Raw genomic sequence first — 27,614 nt, forward strand, 5'->3', positions numbered from 1 at the left:
ATGATTAAATTTGAAAAAAAGGAACATGCACAATCAATATTAAAAGTCAATTGAAAAGAAACGAATGGGAAGCAGAGGAAACTTGAATCTCTTCGAACATCAAAGATTGGGTCAGGTGCTACAAAGAGGTAGTCATCCTCTTTCAAACATCTAAATGTGCCATTTGTTGCTCCTTGTTATGATAGGACATTTAGATGTGAAATTAATGTACACGTATTACCAAACTATATGAAAACTTAAGGCAAGTGGCAACTTAATGATAGATAGATTTTCTGACAAGGTCACTATCGGATTTGAAGACTTTTTTAATCGAACATAAGTATCTCATGAACCATTAATTCAACTCTCCCTTAACTTCAATACTTTAAACTGAAATCAATCTAAAACATCAGAGATGGGACCAGGTGCCATGGACGAGTAAATATACATGCATCGTCGAATTGTCCCACTTGCCCTGTGCTCCTTTTCATGTAATCGGACAAACGGTAAAGTTCGTATGAAAATAATTTACTAATACTTGATTTTAAAAAAGATTGATTTTGCTCATATGGTCACTGTCATGACCAAAGAACTTGCAAAATGATGACTTTAAATGATACTTGTTCTGCCATCTTGTTTGTTCATCGGTTCCCCCGTTTCAAAAATTGCTCATACGTAGAAAATGTCTTGCGTATCGAATCAAGTGAGAAACATGAAGCCTAAATGCAGATGATAAAGGTTAACTGCTACATATAAAAAAGCCCCAGACATCACGTTTATCATGAATTTTGTTTTTAGGTTACTATTAACATATTTTTTGAATTTGTTCTTCATTCTTGAAAACATGTTTCTATCAATTGTTTATGATCTTGTATGTTTCTTAAAATACCCATTGATTGCGCATGACAATTTCTGTGAATCTCTGACATCTCATATCGGCATACATTTAAATTTTTGTAAAAAATATTATGATTTTTTTGTAAAAATCATATCACTTCAGATTTTAATGGAAGCCTTAAGATAATCTTATCATACAAGTAAACAATGCACTCTTAACGATTTAGTGCAAATAGCAGAAAACATAAAGCAATACAGGACTGTTTGATCCAATACAAAATTTTATCCCTTTAAAAATTCATATTTTTCTTCCAAGATTAAATTACAAAATATAATTTTAATGAAACTTTCAGGAGTTTTGTAACTGATCTAATGTTATTTCATTCAGTTACTGTACAACTTTTTTATTTTGTATTCTTTCTTGCTGATTATGATATTATGACATCAAACATTGACACACACTTCCGGAATGTAAAATAAATCCAGACTATCATCATAACTCTCCTTCTTTTGTTTTCTTTTTGTTTGATTTTCCTCTGTAGAGTAAGACCATGGCTATGATCGTTAACAGTAGAACCACTGCACCAGTACCAGCAACCACCAGAATTAATATTGTCCAGTCTGAAATAAGGAAATGAAAACTAGATAATAAAATACTAACATAATACTAATAAAAATACTAATGATGAAAAAATACCAAAGCGTTTTGAGCGAAAATCATGTTCAATTTAAATTATCAGGTTAATTTTTTCATAAAAAATATGTAAATAAGAAAGGCTTGTCAACATTTATGAATTTTTGAAAATACTATCAGAGGGTTGTCAATGTTAATACAGATATCTACAGCAATGTGTCAAAACTCCTGATGATACAATTGACACAGGTAGAGTTTTAATCGGCGTTCTGTTATTTTTTACTGTTTAAATACTTGTGTGGATTTTTTTCTCGTACTTTTGGATTATAGTGCAGTATATATACTGTATATTCCATGTAATATATGTTTAAATAGTGCCTAAAGTAATAACAATATTACATTTGATATAATATTCTAAGGTAGTTTTAATGCTTGTTAAAATTATGCGGAATATGGTTTGGTGTGTGCATTTTTCTTTTTTCTAAAATTAACGCATGACATTTCAAATCTAAAATTACAATGTTGTTCGTTGTTAAGTCCTATATACAATCATTTTTTTATCAAACTATATATCATTATGTTTTTAAAACTACTAATTCTTATGTAAAGCGTTTTGTTTTCGGCTAAGTATAGGATTTTAGCCTGTAACTTAGCATCTGTAAAATATAGGTCTACCTCATGCAAGAAATATATGTTCTTTATTATCATGCTTGTCAACTTTTATGTGATAAAAGTTCCCGAATCTGATAAAGGATAATTTAATATGATTAAATATTTCCTGTTCTTTTACCCGTTTCTTCATCTTTTGAAATTATACTACAGTAAAAAGAAAGTAAGATGTTTTCATTACTTAGGTAAATATTTCCTTAAATTTTTTTTGTGATGCTGTAATTATATATGAGTATATATTAATCATAAGGACGTAATTCTTACCGTAAAGAACTTGAAATTTATTTACTCATATTTTTAACATTTAATTGTTATCTATTTAATATCATTTTTTTAATACGAATCATTTAGTTCCCTTTCACAACTGTAAAAATGACTTTATAATATAAATCCTTTCTTAATTATAAGTGTTCTTACCGACAGACAGGTCCTTGCTGTTCTTCAACACATTGTGATCCAGTTCTACAAGGATTGATTGCCTTCAGAATCTGGCATCCAGTAGAAGAATTGGTGAAGATCACTAAAATTAATCACAACGTTTCACAATAAAAAAAAGGGACGGGTTATACTCAGCAAGCGTAAATTTACAAAAAAAAAAAAAAAAAAATACTGAAGTTAATTTTGATTGTACATAAGTACCTTACAAATTTGAAAATGTTATTAGGATAATATTCCATAACTCTAAAAGTATTAATATGTAGTGATACACGTATTAATATCAATGACAATGTATCAATACCGATTTGCCCTGAGGAGTCGACAAATAAAAGAGATGACACTGGTGCAAAATGTCCGTCGTACGTTACATTTTCTTTACCAGAAAGCAGATCTTTGTTAATGGATACCAAATTTGATGATGCAGATGAATCGCTCGTTGTGTAGAGATCATAGTTAACAACTAAGCTACCTTTCCTTAAAGAACAGATATATAAACTTACTGTAACATTTTCTAACATGTATAGATGAATGTGTGTAATAATACCTCGTCAAAATGTATCGTACAAAGCAATGGCTTTTGCACAGGATATTTTCGATTGGCATTTGAATGCTTCAAAAGTTTTATGAATAAAAATTATTAAGATTGAAATTTGTTCATATGTTTTTCTGATATTGGTTCCCAAATGGCTTGGTCTCTATTTAATTCTTCAGCATTAGTTAATCAATTTTTGACTACATATAACAAGCCACATACCGTAATCCGGTAACATTACAGCTTTTCAATCCATTACCAAGTCCCTTTCTGTAAAGAGTCGTCAACTAAAGAAGATGAAAGGGAAGTAATTTTTTTATTTTTAAATTTTCTGTCTGGTAAAAACAAGTATACATGGAAATTAATCTTAATCAAACTGAAAAAAGAAAAAGGTTAATGAAAGAAAAAATCAGATTGTCTGAGGATGCATAAATATTTACTTCTAACCTTCTGACCTACTTAAATACAATAGCACAAGACCTTTATAATTATTTCTGTAATTAAATTAAATTGATTTTTTTACGGTAAAAAATCTCTGCTTCATGAAAGGCAACCTAATTTATCTCGCTCTCTATCAGCATCTCCTTCAAACAATGATTTAAACATTTTAGTTTTAATGTCCGCAGACATTCCAAAGAATACTATAATATTTACCGTAGTTTGAAGTTGCACTTACGTTGTGAATTACAGGTAAAGAAAATAATTAACATAATTCTTATCAAAAATGATTAAACTGCTTGCAATTGGACTTTAGTTCAGAGAGGAGGATGTGGATACTTTAAATATCAATTTGCTACATTCTTAAGACAGAAAAGATAACAAACAACATTCAGAAATAAAGTACTAGGTACCAGTATTTCAAAGTACTAATTTCAGACACCTGCAGCATGGATGAAGTAGAAAAAAAGACTAAGAATGGTTAAAACGTCATGCCAATTGACAATGTAAAATTTTACCTGCAAAAAATCTCTACATATCACTGATTTAATCTGTAAGTAAATCCTTAAAAATAAGAGTGCTGCCTTTAAAATTTTTAAAACATCTTACCGCTGTTTCAGCTTTTCTCTTCACAGATGCATACTGTGTGCTGTCAGACAAATTCTCACTTATTACTATTGCCATCCGCAAAACAAAAGTGAATTTCATTTCTTCATTTAACGGAGAGTTTGTATTAGCTATAGACGATACTGTCGTTGTGGTTATTGAAACAGTAGATAATCGTTGTCCTGTTGACGGTGTTTGCGATTTTCGAGGTTCAGAAGTAAATGTTACATTGTTCTTGGGTTGAGAAGAGCCTGCATGCGTTGATTGTTCTGTTACCACTGTAGAAGTAGTAATGTTGGTCTTGGAAGTGTCTGATACTTTCATCACAGTTGTTGTTCTTGTACATAAGTCTGGTTCCTCATTAGTGATCGTATTGACCGTAGTTTGTGTTGATCCGGTATAACAAAATCCACAACATTCGTTGTCTTTATATTGAGGACAATATTGAGATGAACAACCGGACAATTTATCCCCATACTCACACCCTTAAAATAAATTTATAATAGATCGGCGTACTTACAGATTTTAAGAGGTGAAAACCTCGTATTGAATGACACCTCTCTGAGGTCTCTCTCCAGTATACTTACCTTGCCTTCCTGTATAAAACCGAGGGCAGGATTTACAACAGAATGCCCGTACGTCCCCATTGTAGCACAGGTATGGTTCTGTGGGGACGTCAGCACACGTCTTTTCTTGACCGTTGTATACCAATACATTCCCAGATCTCTCACCATATAAACAGGATTCTGTATATAAAGTCCATTTCTTTATAATGGTCAAATAGGAAGGTATGTATTTTTAGAAGGATCGGGATAAGTTCTTTTTCAAATATGAGTATACGCTGTACAATAAGTAAAACAAGAAATGGATTATTTGATATTATAATAATTAGATCTAGATAAAATGATATTGTCCTACCGTCTCCTGGTGGTGCACACACGTCATATGTACAGATTCCAGATATACACCACTAAAACAGAGAAAAATAATAAAGTATATTTGTTTCAAGTTTTATATATATAAAGAAATTCAAAATTTCCCGAAAACTCTTTTTATATGCAAACAGTAAGAAAATATAATTGTTACATCCCTTTGAAGTAAATGAATTGAAAATTAGAAACACATTTATCCCTCACTTTTCTGTGTCCACACTGCATGCCGTCCCCCGCCACTGTGGCCTGACAAGTCCCGGATCCGCCTGTCTCTAGACACCACAAGGTTAAACATATTGAAGTGTAATTTCCCTTGTATGGCGCCTGTGAACAATATGCTATTGTACGTAATTCTATAGCAATATATGTAACCACTTTTGTTTTACACTGTTCTATTTTCTTGACATTTTGTTATGTAAATTTATTATCTTTTCAGTATTTTTTGTGATAGCTTTTAATTTGAAAAGTCATTTGATAGGAAAATACCAAATATCAGAGAGTAATTTTTTATGTAATGATATCGATTGAAAAATGCATATTAAATTTTTGCATTTATTGCATGAGTTAGTTCTAGCTCTTTTAATTACCCTATCATATTATATCTTAATTAACAATAGCATAGCCAATAAGAGTTTTACGCGTTATTACACAGTTCAAGACTTACTTTGCAGAGCGACGATTCAGACCCATATATATTTTTACAATACGTGTCGAGATCGTAAGCCTGTCCTGGTAAAAGTGTAAACTCGTTTAAAGCAGTGGGGTCAAAGGTTTCACTTAAAGACGTCATACAATTGGTCCCTGCTCTAAAACATAAATACTTATAGCATGCTTAACTTGATTTTTATTCACAAATTATAAACGATCATAAAATTGTTAAGACTTACGAATTGAGTGAGTTGATATAGGTAGTAAAGGAGCTCGTGGACTGTGATGAAAATTTCCAAGGGTTCGTATTCTGGGGAGGAGAGGACGATGCCGCCATTATGTAGGAACTGTCCGCTCCATCGTGAATTGCACTCAAACTTTAAAACGGACAAAAGAGCAATCATGAAATGAACACGAAGTTCACAAAGTAATTCCTCAGTAGCATTATTCTTACAACCCATTTTTTAGACTTGTACATGTACCTGTGTCCAAGTTCATGGGCTGCAACTGTAATCATGACAAAGTCAAAATTATCTTCTACAATAGACACGCTCTTAGATTGGCACACCTCTGCCACAAAAGCCAAACCAGTAACATCACTCGAACCTCCACTTGTAAAATCATACCTGCCATTTAAAGAAAAAAGTATCTTTTGTAACATACAATACTACAAAGATTAATTACCGATTCGCACACATTGGTATCATAATGATTAAGAGAATTTGAGAGAAAAGAAAAACAGTGGAAAGTAATCAATAATTATATTCTAGATACGGTAACTACAATTCAAATTTTTAGCCTGAATATAACCAATCGCCTATTTTATTTATTTTTGGTAAGACTGTCTGTAAACTTTTAAAATACAATTGTATATATATCTATATGATTTTACTTGTTATTCTATCTTCTTATAGGCCTACCTTGAAAACATCATGGCATGGTCATGACTAGGTAGACCTGATTGATCGTTTACCCAGGATAAGACGTCTTCCAGAACTCGACCTGAATCCACCTTTGGCTTTGGACTAGAAGAATCTTTATTGTTTTCGGTAAAAGAAGACTTGGTAGCGGTCTTAAAAGTAGTGTGAATGATTAAATTAATAACCGTAAATAAACACATTTTATACAAAATTAATTACCTTTTCCGTAAAATATCAAATTAAATTTATTTCAATGTACAGTGGAATTTTGAGCTTGATTACCGTTCGTTATCCTCATTTATAACCGTAGGTAGAATGAATTATGTTTGATTTGTTTGTGATTGAAGATATTTGTGCAAACATAAATCCATTGTGAATATTATTGGACATTTATATAAAAATATATGCACTTTTTAAATTAATATAAATGGCAAAATAAATCATTATAGATACTAATTTTGAAATTTGGAATTAGAACAACAGATCTAGATTTAAACTAACTAAAAACTAAATTACTCTTCTAAATGAGAAGGGAAAAAACTATGGTAACATGTTTTATATAATTTAAAGTTAAACAATCTTTGATGAAAAATGGTGGTGTGACAGGGAAATCATTGTCTTTTTCTCCTAGGCATCTGATACCGCCATTCATGTTTCCAGAAGTCTTGTTTTATTTCACAGTTCACATTTTTACTGGAAATTTTATTTTTACCACTATTCGCTTCTTGTATCTTTTTCTTTTTTTGTGCCGTATTTCATGGATAAAATTAAAATATCATTTTAAATCAAATAGATATTGTTGAGGCAATATTAAATTTAGTAAATTTAAAACCGTGCATGTACAATTTGGCACGGTTTTATAATCTAGCATTCTTTAAAATCCATTAAAAATTTGAAAATTGAAATTTGATAAATCAACATTTAAGAATATCTTATTTTTGTTACTTACACAGCTATATAGATTCCTGCGTTTTTAGCTGATGTTTGAATGTTCTTATATCGGATATCCATCTATAACAAAAATTATTCAAAATCGTTTTTGCAATAACTATTTTGTTTCTTCAACTTAAAAAAAAACTTTAAATTCACGGTGTTCATGCACAAAAATTATTAACTTTGTGGCGACATTCACTCTTAGAGGCTAATAGTCAATCATGAATGCAATAAAATACATTTCTTTTCGCTGATTTAAATAAAAACACATACCCCATTTATAACCCAGGCATAGAATTGCCTGATATTGTATTTAGCTTCTGTGTCCCTTGTTGCAGTTGTCCCTGCTGCGCTTTGGGTTAACCAACTGTCAAGGTCAAACAAATGAAGTTAAGGCAAATAAATAATACTTATGATTCAGTTTATGACAAGGAACACACGACAGACCGATTGGCAGGGGATGCGATGACCACCATGGCACCTGATCCCACCATTGATGTTTTAAAGGTCAGTGTTTTATTCTGCTCCAGGTCTGGGCCCCATAAAACCACACATGAGCTCACTTTTGATCTCAGTCTCACTCTAACCAAAGGAATATATAGTGAAAAAGTAAGACTGAGATCAAAAGTGAGCTCGTCTATCTTTTATCGCCCAGGCCTGATTTCTATTAATTAATGCACGCACTTTTGACCATGAATACTGTTCGTCATTTTATATATTTCATGTAATTTCAATTTTTTTTTAATTTCTGAGTATGATTAAATAATTGATTCATAATGACCTTTTGAAAAGAGAAATTAAAATTCTTCAAACTGATAACAACATATAAATGAAAAATAATAGCATTTTATTTTAATCCTCTGCATGGCCAAAGTACATTTGAAACCAAATAAAGTTTACCAGATCTGATCATGATGGCTAAGTGCCATACATCGAATATTTAATATATTTCCAGGTAAAACGAACATGAAATCATATTTTGTTCTTGTCAGTTAATGTTCTTCCATCACATCCTTTTGTATTAATTTTCTTTAGTCTTTAAACCAAAAAACAAATAAAATAAAACAAAAAAAACATTATTTGTTTTATAACATATTAACACCAAAAAAAAATAATAATAATTAAATACCACCTACTAACTGTAAATGGAATAATCTATAATTAGAAGCATCTCCACTTTGTACTCGGTCACTGACCGCTTCACGTCAGCTGTTCTAGAGTCAATGTGTGTTGGTCGAATATGCGTTTCTTCTTCAATGAAATATGATTAAAAATATAAATAATGGATATTTTTGATAGGAAAAAAAAAAAACATCGCTTTAATTTTTTTCCAAACAAACTATTTGTATATGTGGGTTCATTAACATCAGTTAAGGAATTGAATCATTGATTGTCCTGACGGGTATAAACAAAGCCAGAGAAATCAAAGATTTAATAACAATGAGAAGGCTGTTACCTAAATGACAAAGAATGACAAAAGAATGAATGATTGTTATAACACTTACCAGTTGTCATAGAATCGTTGTACTGAAATTGTTTGTGTTTGATCTTGAAAATTTTAAACACCAATGGATTGCTCGTTGAATTACCACACTCTGCATCCCTTGGCTCCAAAAAGAATTCATTTGATTGGTCCTCAAAGCTTCCAAACTGGCAAAGACAATATCTTTACAAAGTTCGGATTGATTTCCACAGAAATAGTTTATTTAAAAAATGGGAAAATCCATTATCGATAATTCAATGTATAAATAACAGTATAACAATAAGTATGAAAAAAATCCAGTGTGCAGATGACTAAGTGATAATAATTATATTTGCCAATAAGGTTATGGCCGATGATAGAACTTATGAAATGCTGACTTTAAAAACGAGACTGTTGATATTCTTAATTCATCACCCTGTTTGTAAATAATTTACCTTATTTTAAAAACTGTTAATACGTAAATCCATCTTCGCTAGCCAATGGTTTCTGATACGCTACTCTCCTCATAAACATGAGGAGGGTAGCGTATCAGAAACTTTGGCTAGCGAAGATGACGTAAATCATAGTTTAGTGTATCGAACCAACTTAGAGAATAAACCCTATATGGAGGCGATAAGGGCAAATTGTTTGATAGATAAGTATGGGAAGATAACAAAAAAATAATACAGTCATCAGGTTTTTCTTTGCTTTGTTGCTAAATTATCATCAAAGTCTTTTTTCTAGTAAACAAATATGTACCAGATGTGTCATACTCTGTAGAATCTTTTATATCAAGTTAACAACTTACCAAACAGGATGATAAATCACTGGTCTCTACGTAAAATGCAGCAAACTTTTGTTGATCTTGATAGAAAAAAACATTCTACAAAAACAAAAAAATTTAACATATCACAAAGCCGATATTCAAGCTTTAAAGAAACAGTTCGAGTGATCTATAATTTTCAAAGAGTTTCAAATACTAATAAATTGTCAAGAAAACTCCCATTTTAAATAAGAATTGAAAAAGGTACAAGTCATAATATTTGTGTAAACGTCCATAATAATCTATTATAAGTGCAAATATATTTCCCGTATTATGAACTTACATTTTTGCTGGGTATTTTCTTGTCAACCTTGATAATGTTTCCCCCTGTATCGCTCGTATATACTGGCACATTGACAGACAAATCGTCTTTTCTGATCAAATGAAGGTCAACCAGTTCATCATTAAGTGGAAATGTGATTATTATATTTTTGGATGGAACATTCACACCGTCTATTGAACGTCGAATTCGATCACCTTCCTCTTTTACCTTTATATTGACTTCACCTGCATTATTTGAAATTATCATTTAATGCAAGCAAAGCCTGATAAAATTCCCCTTTCAAAATATATATGTTATTTATTATTGCTCTGCATCTTCATGTGCAAAATGTTATGTAATATTACATATTTCTTCCATAATGTAATGATTTAAAGCAATCTTTACGTATAAAATCGGTTATATAGTGGCATAACTATTTTATGGAATGGGATGCTTACTCCTCCATTGTATCTGATCCCTTCTAGATTTTTCACGGGTTTCTGTTTGCTCTGCTCCTGATTTGTACTGTTTGAAAGGATTTTTGAGCTTGAATACTGTTCGATATCTCCATAAACTGCATTAATATTAATGATGATTTCTATATTTATGTTCGACAAATGGTATTCATATATTATGTTCATGTAAGTTATGAAACCGTTTGAGTTAAATGAAATAAAAATAAAATATGACTACTAGGCAATTATACGTCTTGAAAAGTTAGCTAAATTGCCTTCTAAATCATTTAGTATTTATTAAGATGTAAAATACGAGTTGAATTGAAGATCGAATGACAGGAATTTTATGTAGGAAAATTGCTTTATAAAAAATTGCTTTTAAGCTTTGGTTATACAATGTATTGTCATTTTGTAATTTTCGTATTTACTGGGTGGTAGTAACTGCAGAAATTTCAATATGTTGTCATAGTCAAAGTACATGGTCATTATAGACAGTGTTTTATTCAGTCTTTATCTCACATGGGAGCAGGATGTCTTAGTCATTACGCCTTATTCTTAAATAGTACGTACTTAACTATAGCTGGAGTGTTAATATCATGACTCAAGTTGATATCTCGAGTTAACTTTATCATCAATTATTCCAATTGTTTCTTTGGTTGATATTGTCTTAACTTATATTTTAACAAACAGTTGACCTTACAGAGATAAAGAGAAAAAACTCCTAGGTAAAGTTCATTTTGTAAATTTTAGTATATATAACTGTAACTGTTGAAATAATAATATAAATATTTTTCATATTCCGAGAGTGAAAATAACAATACTTCGATTTGATGATGTCAAATGTTAAACATCATGAACAAAATGAATAATATATGATACATATAAAAATGACAGTTTATTTAAAATTTGCTTATAATATAAATTTTGAAAATGAGGTTGTGTGTATCTCAATAAAATAATAATTCACCATTAACAATTTCATACCTATTTCCTCGCCCTCTATATCTTTGGGAATGGGCAAATGAAATCCATGTATTAAACAAATTTCCAATGAACAGAAAACAACCAAAACTTTAATATACAAATATGAATTAGACATCTTTCCTGATCACAAGATTATCAATGAAATTATCCACAGTAAATACTTAATATTACTATTTACGTCACTTTCAGGATCTTGGCGATCATTCACATTATAGAGATAAGGATTCTAAAGGACATGATACAATGGAGTTCTCAGCAAAAAATAGGTTTTGAAATAATTATAAACTTCATGCATTATACTAATCATACAGCCATATTTTGCCTTTTTTGATACATAAGTATTTTCTCAATCTAAAGAAATGGGAATTAAATATTAATGCTTTTTGCAATAAATAAAAATGTAAAAATTTGTAAAAAAAAATTTATGACACATGTCAAAAAAATTATTTATCAAGATTAGTTTGTTCTTTTAAATATCCATGAATATTTGTCAACCAAATTCGAATCATTCATCGATTGATAAAAATGTGAATACCCCAATATACAGAGAAAATCTGGTATTTGACCTGTATACAGGATGTATAAGGAGCATAACTTTATGATATCCTTATTAGAGAAATATTAAATGTGTTGATTACATGTCCCGACCACAGAAAGGGGAGGACAACGGAAAGCTAATTAAACTTGATCTTATGTTCCTCTCGATATGACTTTACATGTTTAAGAAAGATTTTGATAAAAATCTAATCAGATACTCTCTGTGGTGGTTTCCTCTCCACAAGAATGAGGATTAGAGAATAGAAAATAGAATGCAAATAATCCTTTTTTTCTTCTTACATTTGTTTATACCATTTTTCTCATAGTATACCTCAGACATCTCATTAAGGTGGGTGAACTAGGTTTACAAGCCCCTCCCCCCCAAAAAAAAACATTAAATAGACTGGCCAAATTGGTTACAGTTTAAAGGCTACTTCAGTTAAAAATGGAAAATAATACAGTACATGTATGTAAAGGGGCAAATTACACCCACAATTCCAACATTACATTGTCATGTTTGATCAGAAGAGAGGGATCTAAGTTAAGTTGACCATCAAAATGATATAAAGTTACAAGATCCCTAAACCATACACGGAATGGGTACAGTGGATAAAACATAGTTCTAAATGGAACTTAGCACAACCTAGGGGACTGGATAACACCAACAATTCCATAATTCAACATTCCTCTTTTGTCAGAGGAGAAGCGGACTTGGACTGAACAGTTACATGGAATTTGGTTCATAAATGTATGACCTTCATAGTAAGCATGATCAAAATATTTGCGATGCATAAAGCACGGTTATAAGAGGAACACAGTTCCTGAATACAAAAGGCCTTGTCAGCAAATACGATTTATCATTGAGTCAAAAGCTGACCGATATTTTTCACACTAATTGTTAATCCGTAATTCATACACTGAATTGACGACGGATTTTCCCGTTATTTCACGATCACGACAAGGAGCACACGGCGGGTGTGACCGGTCAGCAGGGGATGCTTACTCTTCCATGGAAACCTGGTCCCACCTCTGATGTTTTAGAGGTCCGCGTTTGCTTCGCTCCTATTCTGTATTGTTTTATGGACTTTGTATTGAATACTTTTCGTTATCTCCTTCATCAAAGATGAAATGTCCTAAACAATAAACGAAGACTTTAAGGTAGCATGAATATTATAATAACAAACTAAATGTAGGAAGGAAGAGTTGTATCATCCTCGTGATAAGAATATACACCAGATGACAAAATTTGTCTAATTGTCTATAATTTTTTTTAGGTTTTTCTTCTTTTCTTTACAACTTTATTTCTTATTCGTCTTTTGAAATCAACAAGCTTTTTGAACAATACTTTTCTCACTTTATTTCAAAAATACATATGGAAGAAGAACATTCTTATCTATTTGCATAGCTAAAACATATTGCACAATAATTTAATATAAATATCATGTATTTGGCACGTGTTGCTTCTCTAGAATTCGGTAAATATAATATATATTAAATGGGTTACATTAATGAACACTCAGCATGAATTAAAAAAAAAATTAAAAATGCATTTATTGAATGATAGTTCTAAAATTCTAATTTTCTACTAGTATTTAGGCCTTGGTATTGAGTATTTGGCATTGTTCATTGGCTGTTGATGCCACGTGCCATTAGGCGCCACATCACTGTAGCCAGGGTACCACCTCCTACCGTAGAATGGACTGCTCATACCCGTGGAGTCATAGCTCCTATTGCTGTCCATTTCATATTTTAGTCGACCATTAGTGTAAAACTCGTCCTGCAACAAGAATATTTTAGAAGTTCAAAGAATTTAAAACTGTTTTTATGTAAAAAAAAATCAAATTTTAAATTCTTATACAAAATAATTTTATTGGATTCTCTGGAAAAACCATAACCTTTTCTTGAGCAGCTTTGTTGAATAAGAACTGCGACAGAATAAGTAAATCATACTATGACATTTTAGGCCTAAGAACTAATTTTACATTCCTGGAAAAGCTGTTGCCTCTTTTTGAAGAAATGATAATAAAACTCCTCGTTGATACATTTATCTTTTACCATTATTATACATATGTATATCTTTATACTAAAGTGGCATTTAATACTCTATATTTAATTAAATAATACAAATGTTGACAGGTTAAAACGCAATTACCATGGTTGTTGATACACTAGAACCTGTGGCATCTATTAAGCAATACATGTATTCGCTTTCAATACCAAGATATATTTCATATTGCATTTAGACGATATTTTCTTCTTTTATTATTACGTGAATTTTATGTTTCATACATGTGTGCCTTACCGGTATCATTGCTGGATTTTCAATGCCATAACGGTGTTTTTCTTCCTTCTTTTGCTGCTTTTTACAACATAAACACAACACCAGAATGACTGCTGTGGTAATGATTAAACACACCGCCCCGACCACGGCACTTATTATAATCAACACTGAAATAAGAAATTGAAGTGTGGATGAACATAATGAAAAGAACCATCAACAAAACGAAATAGCAGGACTTCCGTGCCATCTTTATTATTTTCATAAGAGAAATATGAAAACATGATAAAAATGAAAAAAAAAAACCAAAATGCTTACTTTGTTGATCATAATTCGTTGAGGATCTAAAAAAAAATGCACTTCATTTATAGAAAATGTTAAGAAATTATGTAAATATACTATTAGAATATTTGTGAAAAAGAAATTAAACTTAATTTTGGTTTGACAGAGTGATCGGACTTACCGACAATAGGGTCCCGTCTCCCCTTCATAACAGACATACCCTGAACTACAGGGCTCAGAAGATTCAAGAAGTTCACATCCTGTTGTGGTGATGCTTATATTTACTGAAAAAAGTACTTCAAAGTCTTAAACTCTCATAAACAATGTACTAAAAGCATTCAATTTCAAATGGAAATGCAGTGGAATCTGTTTTTTATTAGAAAGGGGAATAAAACTTTAAATAATTGTACTAAGATACGGTCAACTGAAATTTGAATTCCTATACTTAAGTGTATTGAGAGATTTCATTCCACAATAAAATATATCTGAAGAATTTCAAAGTAGCATTTATTTGATGAGATTCATTTCTTTCGTACAAAATTTCAAGATTGCACTTCCAATTTAATAACAGAAATTCTTGGAAATTCTGTTTCCATATAAAAAAAAAGTGCAAAAACAAGCATGATAGATAGAAGGTTGGTTCTCTGAACATTGATTTTAAAATAAAATTCAATATCATTTTTTTTTTACATTTTACATTCAACAGTGATATGTTTTCCAAGATGAAATGTGAAATGAACCTTTCATTAAATCAGGATTCTTTATTGGAAAAAAAATTGTGGATAAAAGGGAATTTTTTCTCGAATTCTATTTCTATTTTTGCATTCAGTAAATTATTCATTTTCGTAAATTCAGTGTAAAACACTTTATTTTTTTTTTTTTATAGGTTTTATAGGTCTTTATATCATTACCATTATTCCCGGAAGTGTCAACATAAGCAGCAGACGACACTGGTGCTTCCTGTCCATCGTAAGTCACGTTTTCTTTCCCATACACTAAGTCTTTAGCAACGGTCACCACATCCAAGGTAGCTTCTGCCTCATCATCAGTAATGACGTCATATTCAACGTTCAAACTTCCCTTTCTACAAAATCAGAGAAATATTTTAAGATGGTGCTTAACAATTGTCTAATTTAGGGATTTTACTCTTAATGTTGGCATTTAAAATATGAATATTTATTGTTTTTGGAATAACTCCATTATCTCAGATAACGTGTGCATGGAATCATTGAAGAAAATTTTTTCAGGGTTGTCAAGAGACACTCTTAATACTGCCTTTTTTGGCTAAAACAGAAATACTGATCACTATGTAAAAAGCATGAATTCAGAAGAAATATTTTAAGCATTTCACTGGTTAAGTTTATATAATATCAGTTACATTAAAAGGTCTAACTTTTCTGGACCAGATGTTGTATATTCGGAAATGTTGCCTTATACAGTGCAAACGCTCAGTCCCTTTCAGTAATTTCGATTGTTTAAAATGATGTCTTATCCGCAATGTTTTCTTATCCGACCAATGTTTTTGGAACCAGTCGTGTCCAGTTTTATTCTCATTTCTCCAAAGAGACTTACCTTACTCTCCTTACTCTACACCTTTTGAACCGTCTACCAAGCCTTCTTCGATAAAGAGCTGTCAACTTCAAACAAAAAGGTAAATTTAAAGATTTTATGAGTAACTCTGCATTTTTATGCACTTGATAATGATTAATCAGAAGTCCAAAAAATATCTTCATGTACTCACTGCAGCTTCAGCCCTGGTCACCACAAGTAAATACTGGGCTCTGATAGTGAGATCCTCGGTCACCACAATCAGTATCCTGATCACAAATATAAACCTCCTCTCAGTAGGTCTTACGGTGGCAGTTTCTGTCGTAGTAACAGGAGTTGTGGTAGTCGACTGTGTTGTTGTTTCCTTTGTTGTAGACATTGTGGTTGTGGTTGGTGTGGTTGTTGTGGTTGTCGGTTGTGTGGTTGTGGTTGTCGGTTGTGTGGTTGTTGTTGTTGAGGTAGTGGTTGGTGCTGATGTAGGTGTAGTGGTTGTCGGTGAAGTTGTTGTTGTGGTTTGTGTAGTGGTTGTGGTTGTTGGTATAGAGGTAGTTGATACTGTACTTTCTAAAGATGTCATGGTTGAGCTGGATGTGCTCTCAATGTCTGTTGTTGTTGTTGTTGTTGTGCTTGACAATTCTGCTGTTGACACTGTCACATACTCCTCTGTTGTAGTTTTATCCAATGTTGAAGAGGAATTTTTTATTTCTGTTGTTGTCATATCTGATAAATCAGATGTTGATTCCTCGGTGGTTGTAATGGTTGTTGGTGTTAATATTTCAGTAGTTGTAGTCGTCAGAGGTTCAGTCGTTGTAGTAGTTTGTGAAATGTCTGTTGCTGATTCAGTTGCTGTGTTTGTTGTTGGTGTGGTTTCGGTATTAGTGGTTGTAAGTGTTGGTGGTTTAATGGTTGTGTCAAGTGCAGTGGTTGTTGTTGATAAAGATGCTGTGGTTGTTTGTGCAATGCCTGTCGTTTGTTCAGTTGTTGTTGTTGGTTCGGTGGTTGTGATTGGTATCGTTATGGTTGGTGTTGTTGTCATTAATGGTGTTGGTTCATTGGTTGTGGATAGTTCTGTTGTTATGGCTTGTGAATTGGTTATTTCTGGTGTAAAAGTTGTTGTTGTTTGAGTTAAAGTGGTTGTTGGTGCTTGTGTAGTAGCTGTTGTTAGTTGTGTATTGGCTGTTGTAGGTTGTGCTGAAGCTGTTGTTGTTAGTAAAGTTGTTGTTGGTGGTGTGGTGTTTGTTGTTAGTGTAGATGTTGTTGTTGGTAGAGCAGTTGTAGGTGTAGTAGTTGTTGGTTGTGTGGTTGTTGTTGTTGGTTACTGTTGTCGAGTGCATGGTTGTTGATGTTGGTTGCGTTGTTGTTGTCTGTTGCATGGTTGTTGTCGGTAGCATAGTTGTTGTTGTCGATTCTGTTGTTGTTGTCGGTTCCGTGGTTGTTGTTGTCGGTTCCATGGTTGTTGTTATCGGTTCCGTGGTTGTTGCTGCTGGTGTATTGGTTGTTGTTGTCGGTTCCGTGGTTGTTATCGGTTGCGTGGTTATTGTTGTCGATAGTGTAGTTGTGGATGTTAATATAGTGGTTGTTGTTGTCGATTGTGTGGTTGTTGTTGGTGAAGTTGTTGTTGTCGGTTCCATGGTTGTTGTTGTTGGTGAAGATGTTGTTTTTGTTGTCTGTTCCATGGTTGTTGTTGTCGGTTCTGTGGTTGTTGTTGTCCGTTCCATGGTTGTTGTTGTCGGTTCCGTGGTTGTTATTTGTTGCGTGGTTGTTGTTGGTTGCGTGGTTGTTGTTGTCAGTTGCATGGTTGTTGTTGGTGGTTGCGTGGTTGTTGTTGTTGGTTGCGTGGTTGTTGTTGTTGGTTGTGTGGTTGTTGTTGTCGGTTGCATGGTTGTTGTTATTGGTTGCGTGGTTGTTGTTGTCGTTGTAGTGGTTGTGGTTGTTGGTAGAGTAGTTGTGGTTGTCAATGTAGTAGTTGTGGTTGGTTGTGAGGTTGGTGTTGATGGTTGCGTGGTTGTTGTTGGTAGTGTAGTTGTGGTTGTTTTACAAAGATTTGGTGTAGGAGTTGTTGTTGGAGATGGTTCAGTTGTTCCAGTGTAGCAAGTTCCACAGCAGAAAGAATCCCCATACTGAGGACAATAAGCACTGGTACATCCTTGAATTGTATCACCATATTCACATCCTATGGGTAATAGATATGATTTTAAATTCTATGTGAAAGAAATGTAAACAACATTTTAAAAATCAGTGAGTTGGTATTTTAAAATTTTAGAAAAGCCATAAATGTCTACCTTGCCTTCCAGTGCTGTACTTGCCACAAGTCTTGCAGCATTTTTTGCCTACTCCTTCCGCATAACAGATAGATGGTTCATTGTCAATGTCAGCACATGTTTTATCTGCTCCATTAAAATTAATTATAACCCCGCTTCTGTCACCAAACAAACAAGATTCTGAAAAAAGTTAAAAGATGTTTGAAAAGATGGAAGTATGAATGGAGAGAGAGAGAGAGAGAGAGAGAGAAACTGCATACTTACCATCCCCAGATGGAGCACAGTCATCATAAACACACTCTCCTGATATACACCACTGTTTAAATAAACAAACTTCATGTAAAGTCAGAGAATTAAGCTAGAGTTTTTGTAGCTTGATCAATTTTGACACGTATATTTTAGTACAGAAAAACTGTGGAGGTACCTTTCTATTTCCACACTGCAGACCATCCCCTCCCAGTGCTGATTCACACTGTCCACTCCCATCTGTTTTATAACACCACAGTGTGGTACATAACGAAGCAAAGTTGTAGCTGTATGGAAACTTCAAATGAAAATAGGAAACAAAGTAAGCTTACCCTTAGTAGTATAACTTTAAAATATTAGTTTCTTTTTTAACACATTTTTTCTAGTTTGCAAAGCATATTTAACCCCATCCCCTCCACCCCCAACCCCTAAAAATGAAGATTATCAAATAAAATACATAAATTTTTGTTTTTTGTTGGAATAAAATATTTTTTCAAACATTTTTGCCGTTTTAACGCAAAAACTTCTTTAAATACTTTCTGTGATTCCCTAACCCATGTCATACTTGGCAGAATGATGATCCTGGTCCAACAATGTGTTTACACATTGCATCCGCGTCATAGATTTGGCCAGGTAAACTGGTGTATTGGCTCAGAGCAGTTGGGTCAAAGCTAGTACTTAATGACGTCATACAGTTTCCGCTTCCGCTAGAAAGAGATAAGAAATATAGAGTTTATGAGATTCAACTTCATTTTTAATAATCGAACAAGGAGGATTTGAAATACAGGTAAAGATAGTTAAGCCATAAGCATTTTAAACCTGTTAAGTGTGTTGATGTAGTTGGTGAAATATGTAGTGGAGCAGGAGGAGAATTTCCATGGGTTTGTATTATCAGGAGTGGAAGACGAGGCAGCCATTATGTACGCGTCTGCGCCATTACACGCATTGTTTGTCCCATCATGTTCAGCACTCAAACTTATACAGGAAATGAAGACAACTATATTTTCATATACAAAATACGTATATTATTGTATCAATGATATCAAGTATGAACACTTTAAATATAGATGTTAGTTTACCTGTGACCTAGTTCGTGGGCTGCTACTGTCAATATGATGAAGTTGAAGTGGTCCTCTACAATAGATACACTTCGTGTGGTACAAACGGCACCTACCCAGGCCAATCCTGCATTACTGCTTGATCCACTACTAGTGAAATCATACCTTCAAAAGAATTTCAACTTGATAATATTTAAGTCATTACAAGGTTTTCAGCTATTTACTCATACCGAATGTAATTGATATTTGTTACCTCGAAAACATCATAGCATGATCATGACTTGGCAGACCGGAACTGCTCTGGACCCAGGATGTGACGTCATCGAGAACGGTGCCGGCGACCACTTTTGGCGTTGGAGTGGATGAATCTTTGTTATTTTCAGTGAAGGGCGATTTAGACGGTTGCTGAAGTATATGTTAATAGTTACTAATTAGTTTTTATTTTACTTTTTGACAAAAATTATTTTTTATTTCTGTATTTTACACAAATTTTACATTATATACTTTAATTTGATTATTAATTCATCAAACAGCAATGAAATTTGGGCTTCTTTAGAAGCATACAACAAATCACTAGACAATGCTAATTTAAAAATTGAGAGCCCATTCTGGTTATGTGAACCTTTTTAATTTATTTTCAAACTTAAAGGGTGGGAAAAGTCTTTATATTTATATTTTCTTTTTAAATAAATCAATTTTGTTTTCAAAGCATTTTTCACCGTTCATGTTGCTTTGAATACATATATTTCTAAAGGCCTTTGAAAGTAACATTTCAGTTTAGATTTAAATATGGGGTATTTCAATTCTGTATTATTCTGTATATATTATTATATTATCAAACTGATAAAGAAACAGTTTTATAATATTAAAAGTTAAACACCGAAATATGAAGAGTTCATTACGTGCAAACTTTTCGAGATCCATTTAGATATTTATCCTCTTGATTATGAATAATAAAACTTTGGGTCAATTCTCTTCCAAACTTACAGTGTTTGTTACATTAAAAAATCATGTCTATTTATTTTTTTTTTTATTTCAGGGAGTTTTTCTTGTTATCCCTTTTCGTAAAGTTCTGAAAGGGAATGAAATTTAGAATTTTGCACTCTTTTGATATTTTTCCTTGTAAAAAATATTACTTTCGTATCATTGTTAGCATCCCTTTCAAAAAAAAGTTTTGGATAATGCTTTAACGATCACATTTCATTGTTGAAAATGTATCGGAGAAAAAATGCAATGCAATTTGTATGTTTATTATTTATTTAAAAAAAAGAAAGAAAATTTAATTAATTAACGCTGATTTTATATTATGTCCTGTTTGGAAAGAAAATTCTCAAATCAAATTATCAGAAAAGGGAAAAAAATATGTTATATATATACAGTATTTCGTTGTATTGTGGTCTTTATAAAATTATTCTACTAATGGACAATCGATGTCCTCATGCTTTCATCTCAAATCAACTAACTTCGCTGACTTGTAATGATGTTTACAGTACAATATACTTACATCTGCTATATAAATTCCGGAGAAGACAATAGATATAGTGTATGCTGAGGTCTGAATGTTCTTGTATCTTACATCCATCTATAGCGAAAAAAGTTTATCATAATATCAGGGTCTGTTAGTTATAAAATGGCTGCTATATATTTATTCAGGGTGTAAAATAAAAAAAAAAATAAAAACTATAGTTCAGAAAAATTTTATACTCCACGATTTAATTTTGTGCATATCAGTTAACCTTTCAAAAATTCATAAGCTGTGATAAAAATCTATGCACAGAACTTCACTAAAAGGATCAAATATTATATGCATGCATTAATGGAAAAGCATTATACATGCTAGAAAGTTAAAAAGACTATTAGATGATACCCCGTTGATGACCCAGGCATAAAACTGTCTGATGTTAGCCTTTGCCTCTGTGTCTTTTTCTCCAGAAGTTGACGCCGTACTTTGTGTGTACCAACTGAAAATGGGAGATTTTGCATTACAATCTATTTTCATGTTTTAATTTATTGCATATAAATGCTATGATTTTTTATATGTCCTATATGTATTTTAATTTACCGACCCTTTAGGTTTTTACATTATTTTTATATGCTTTAAATTTTCAAATATCTAACTTGATTTATGGACAGAAATGTAATATCATTCAGAGTCCTAATTTGAGAACTTTGATATTTTTTCACACTGAGTATTTTGAAATCAATCCTTATTTACCCAGAGAAGATTGGGTACTTTATTAAACAGTAACACGCCATATCTCAAAATAATTATTTGTAATTCCTTTTTAAGCCAAAATATTAAATGTCATACGAAGTGATGTTTTGCAATATGATTTTTAAAAAAGAAATTGCCATAGAACAACCATGACTGTATATACAAAATATGTATTTAACACAAATCTGCAATAAGTGATGTAAATATAAGGTTCTTCCAAAATACAATATATAAAATATCAATATACGTTGAGATATTCGCAAAATTTTACTTTTCTTATATAAACTTTGCAATAAAAAATAATCAATAAAAGAGAAAAAATTAAAAAATAATTCTTTTATTTTTCGGCTCCTTGTATATTTCTGAGTGGGTGCTACTTACTAATTATACACGGAGAAATCGACTATTAGCAGCATTTCTATCTTGTACTCTGGTGTAGACCTCCTCTGTCTGTCTGCTTCAGAATTCTGAGACACAGGCAGTCGGTTAGGAAGTTTATCTGTGTTACAGAATATACACAATTTGAAAAGGAAACGTAGTACATTGTATTTTATTTGTTTTGAGGTATTTGTGATAATAATTTTTTCCATTGACATTTAATTTGCTTTTTATTTATTGATAGATATTGTTCAGCTGAACCATATATAGATTGCATATATCCATTGTGTTTGCACACTTTCGGAAAATTTGTTTCAATTTTGAAATGATGATGAGAGAGAGATAGATCACTGTACCCATTACAACACTATCAGCATACTGGATATTGGTGTGCTTGATTTTTAGTACTTTGAACAACGGAGAATTTCGCGGATCGCAATTTCTGTCCTTGGGTTCCAGAAAATATTCCTGAGATTTATCTTCAAAGCTTCCAAACTAAATAAAAGGAATTCCTAATTCCATAAATTTGATTCATTATAACATTATTACTGAGTTGTGCTGCAACTACTATGAAAAAAACCAGCTCTTTTGAAAGAAATATATATTTCAAAAGTGGTCGAGAGAGAATTTTGAAAAAAAGAAAAGTAAAACGTGATGACTTTAACTTTTCTATTGTCAACTTCCCTTACTTATGCAGCAATATACCTTCATCTCCTGCATACGGCGTTTATATATCTCAGTTTGATTCGATACGCAAGAGCATGTTCTACGTATGAACACTTTCTTAAACGGGACAAATTATTGACAAACAAGTTGATGAAACAAGAATATCAGCAATCTCTTTAAAGTCATCATTTGGTTATTTCTTTGATCGATACAATGACCTTGTCAGCAAATACAATTTATCAAATGCTGACTGACGTTTTTCACACTAATTGTTAGTCCATTATTTACACACTGAATTGACGATGCATTTTTCCGCTATTTCCCGATGATGGCAAGAAGCACACGGCGGGAGTGACCGGTCAGCAGGGGATGTTCACTCCTCCATGGCACCTGATCCCACCTCTGATGTTTTAGAGGTCCGTGTTTGCTCTGCTCCTATTTTGTATTGTTCTATGGACTTTGATATTGAATACTGTTCATTATCTCCATATCCTTCGTTGAAAAAAGTATATATTACAAAAGTGGTTGACAGAGCACTTAAAAACAAATGTTAATTGAAATAACGATTAATACTGAACAGTTTCTTCAATGGTATTGAGAATTAATTTCAAATTCATGATTGCAACCACTATCAAGAGAGTAGCTACCTTTAAAATATCTATTTAAAAACTTTTGCTTGAACATTTCATAAACAATACTTCATTGCACCCAGTATGAAAATAATAACAACTGTGGAAAAAATTGTTTCAATAGTGTGTGAGAACATTGCAATTACTACTGAAATTCCAGTTGTTACACAACATTGAAATTCCACAGTTGTAATAATTATTTCATTATATAGAGAACGATATTTAAAAAGTGGTTGGAATGTTGTTTTTGCTTTTGAAATGCATTCTCAGCCACTATCAAAACCAAGCTATACAACTAATTTCTTCATTAGTGATTGCTACTGCTATTGTGGTTGCAACCTATGGATGAAATGCATTCACAAACACTATTTATTTATTTCAACAATGACCGTTAATTCAGTGGTGGTTGCAACAATTTTTCAGGCATAATCTGGAAGTACCGGTTAATCTCTCTCTTTGTTTCGAATTGATTCCCTTTTTGATTGTGAATTTGCTCATAAAATTATGATTTACATGTGATAATAAAAATCTAAATTTGTTTTAGGTTACTTACAACACAAGAAGTAGAGTTCGTGGTTTCTAGATAGAAAGCTGCAAATTTACTTTCGTCTTGGTAGAAAAACACATTCTACAAAACAAGACATTTAAAATCAAAGCCTCAGAAAAGGTACACTTCATATTTAGTACATCAGTTTGCAATTTTATGAAGAAAATACATATCTTGAGTATTGTACTCTAAGAAAGTGCAGATATAATACGTGGAATCGTATCTTTTTATCATCGTTACACTTTAAACTTTACTGGAAGGAAAAATAGTTGTGTGCTTCAATAAAAAGCAACAAATTTACTGTAAACAATATTCATTTGTGTATGTGTTCATTTATTATTTTTTTTCTGAGTAGATACCCAGTACATTTATTAAGTATCTGTTGTATCTTCTAAATAAGATAACTCGACCGTAGATTGAATAATGAATTATTCAAGAATGTAGCCAAAGGTAGGTCATTTCTAGTTAACGGTTACATCATTCGATAGAAATGGTATATTATAAGAATCATTGTAATTCGTAATCAGATAAAATGAACCATGTATATAGCGCAGATATTATCGATGTACTAAGAAGATCATTTTATTTTCTAGGGTTACTAACATTTTTGTCTTGTATGTACTGTCTGACTATATCTCCTCGGTCGCTTGTGGTATACACAGGTACATTCACTGATTGCTCGTCCGTTCGGATCAAATGGAGGTCCACTACCCCCTCATTAAATGGGAAAATGAGCTGGATATTTTTGGCGGGAACTGACACGCCGTCCGTTGAGCGTTTGTAACGTCCGCTGTCTTCTTTCAAACTCACGACCACCTCACCTGTTGAACAATGAGTAATTGGGTTTAAATTCTTTTGTTCTCAGATAACAGGAAATTGACTAAGTGCAAGGTGTGCTTCAATGTTCTTGCAATGGTAATTGGGGTATCATGAACAATGTACTTTCCTTTAATTTATTACTACGCAGATCTGACTGATTTAATTTGTAAATTAATTTGTGTTTGCTTGTGAAGGTTAACTTTTGTGATCACAGATTAAGATTAAAAGGTAAATCTCTTAATCATATCAAAGGAATAGAAGTCAAAATAGTATATTAGTATTGTTAACTTTTTTCTTTCATTATTTTATAAGCATTTTGATGTATAAAAATAAATGTAAAGAATTAATTCAATTTGAACTCTTTAGAAGCATTAATATTCGGTCTTCAGACAGTTGCTCAAACATAGAATGCATTATGATTCAGCATTTCATGCAATATACTTGAACAAAAAAATCCTTCAAATAATATTCAAAATAAAATTTCTTTATCTATCATCAAAAATGTTTTATCACTTGCATCTTTTTCCCTCTTTTTTGACACTCAATTAATTTTGACATGAATACTGGTTTATGAGCCATATAAAATATTTCAATTTTGATCGCTAGACTAGATTTTTAATGCAATATTTATGAAAAATTCATGCAAATTTGCTATAAATATCAATAATAATTTGTCTCTTAAACTCAAAACCTTCTTGTCTAAAATATATATAATGTATCTATTTCACTAAATTAAATACATGTTTAATGATACATGTACCACAATTTACACGTGTTATACAGGATAGCATCTGCATGCTGAATTTGTATAAAGACAAACTCTGCATCGGGAAAAAATTACTAATTCCTGTTTCTTCGAAACTCTTTAAGTGGTATTCTTCCAGCTAACAAACATGTAACGTAATTTTTATCGCATATTTAATATCTTTGAAACAGTTTAGCAGCTTTTAAAAGACAAAACAAAGTTAAAAGGTGCAAAAAGAAAATTTAAACCGATACGCCTATTTTTGTTACTTTAAGAATATTATATCTACTTGATCTTCACTGCACCTATTTTAACATTTCATTGGTTTAATTTTTATCTTCATTGCATATTCAATTAGCCATTGTCCTCCATACAGCAATTCTGGCTCCTGGCGATTTTAAATGTAAAGTACTGTATACAAATTGTTAAATTTCTTAAAAGGGATAAACTTGAAATGTCAATAAATGTACAAACAAAGAGGAAGTATATGGTACGTATTTGTTCTGTAAAATGGGGGTATTCCGTGAATACATGTGTGTTTATTTGCATGTGGCTGAGTCACTGACAACAATACGATGTGAGGAAATATTCTCAAGCATGTCAGATCATTTATTTTCATGCTCCAAAATATTTTTTAAAAATATATCTTTCTGCTAAAATGTCATGTTAAAAATTAAAGATGAAGATATCCAACAGTTAGATTGCAAATAAAATACAACTGCTAAAATTTTACGTGTTTTGAGATGAAATACAACTATTTACACTTCGTGAGCTTGTGGGTCAAATTTAATGAAGCCTTTGAATATCATTTTACAATATAAACTGGCCATGTACAATTTCCCAATGTTCCATTCATCATAGCCCCACTGATAGAGTTTCATACTTTCAGATTTACCTATACACGACCAAATAATTTAAAGGTGAATTCATAATTAAAATTTTATAACATATCTGATAACATTTTTGACAGATCACAACTGAGTTTTGAAATTGAAATATTTAATAACAGCGTGATAATCCTATTATACAACCAAATATAAGACCCATGGCTTAGATAGCAACTTCTTTGAAAATAATAATCCATTCCCGGAGCACTGAGAATTAAATATCCATGTTAGCAAGTACAATCATTAAATTTTAAATTTCCCAGGCACCTTTCTTGCAATACTAGATACTCTGATCAAGGCTGCACATATTTGCATTATGTTACAATTTATTTTTTGTTCTTTAAAGCTTGCCCACTAATTATTGATTTTGTAATTATTCATGAACATGCAGTTTCGAAAATAGCAAATGATAGAATTTGATTTATTTATTTGCAGCACACCGGGTAATTGTGTAAGTGTTGGTTGTGGAAAATATAAACACCGGACTTACCTAAATCCTCCGCGTCCAATTCTGTCGGGATAGGTAAGGATAGTCCACAAAGCTGTTGTACATTTTTCAATAGAATGCTCGTGCTTATGAAAACCTTAATGCACATTTGAAAAGTGTACATTTTATCAGCTAAAAATATGTATACCAAATCACTTCACGAGGAACTAAAGTATACAAGTAATGTTTTCCTTTTTTCGAAATCTAAAGTTCTCGACAGTTTTATAAACTTAACATTTTTATTCCCTCGTTTTAGACTAAGCCGGGTGCTTTACAAAGTGTCGGCCATTTCAACAGAACAGCGGGTATTTATACCTTCTATAAATATATGTTTACCATTCCGCTACTTTCCGGACACACAAAATAATCGACCAATAAAAAGCTGGAAGTATATTTAAAACCATTCACATGTCTTTCACAATTACAATGAGTCTAGCGACTTAATTTAAACTTCCAGCTGTATTCCAGCATGACAGAGC

General features: G+C 31.9%; 2 protein-coding genes across 2 annotated transcripts; both read right to left on the reverse strand.

Annotated features, from left to right (window-relative positions):
- Positions 1-1,084: 1,084 nt before the first annotated feature.
- On the reverse strand, positions 1,085-12,429 carry LOC134246545 (uncharacterized). The gene is made up of 19 exons (XM_062728929.1): positions 12,390-12,429; positions 10,135-10,358; positions 9,837-9,911; positions 9,072-9,216; positions 8,703-8,817; positions 7,840-7,933; positions 7,585-7,644; positions 6,634-6,785; positions 6,196-6,339; positions 5,953-6,090; positions 5,730-5,871; positions 5,270-5,389; positions 5,052-5,103; positions 4,721-4,879; positions 4,137-4,618; positions 3,312-3,376; positions 2,859-3,031; positions 2,537-2,639; positions 1,085-1,437 (listed from the first exon to the last, which is right to left on the reverse strand). The coding sequence occupies exons 1-19, from the start codon at positions 12,427-12,429 to the stop codon at positions 1,245-1,247; spliced, it is 2,676 nt and encodes an 891-aa protein (XP_062584913.1). The 3' UTR covers positions 1,085-1,244.
- Positions 12,430-13,540: 1,111 nt separating this feature from the next.
- LOC134246560 (A disintegrin and metalloproteinase with thrombospondin motifs 6-like) lies at positions 13,541-27,271 on the reverse strand. The gene is made up of 21 exons (XM_062728950.1): positions 27,139-27,271; positions 24,801-25,018; positions 24,204-24,278; positions 22,712-22,850; positions 22,359-22,476; positions 21,630-21,723; positions 21,267-21,344; positions 20,016-20,167; positions 19,784-19,927; positions 19,524-19,679; positions 19,270-19,411; positions 18,883-19,002; positions 18,723-18,774; positions 18,480-18,638; positions 18,274-18,370; positions 16,222-16,296; positions 15,561-15,733; positions 14,831-14,933; positions 14,686-14,711; positions 14,392-14,537; positions 13,541-13,866 (listed from the first exon to the last, which is right to left on the reverse strand). The coding sequence occupies exons 1-21, from the start codon at positions 27,257-27,259 to the stop codon at positions 13,675-13,677; spliced, it is 2,580 nt and encodes an 859-aa protein (XP_062584934.1). The 5' UTR covers positions 27,260-27,271; the 3' UTR covers positions 13,541-13,674.
- Positions 27,272-27,614: the final 343 nt, after the last annotated feature.

Source organism: Saccostrea cucullata, unplaced genomic scaffold (assembly GCF_032062105.1).
Source record: "Saccostrea cucullata isolate Sc308-1 unplaced genomic scaffold, CSIRO_AGI_Scuc_v1 ctg29, whole genome shotgun sequence".
Lineage (NCBI taxonomy): Eukaryota > Metazoa > Mollusca > Bivalvia > Ostreida > Ostreidae > Saccostrea > Saccostrea cuccullata.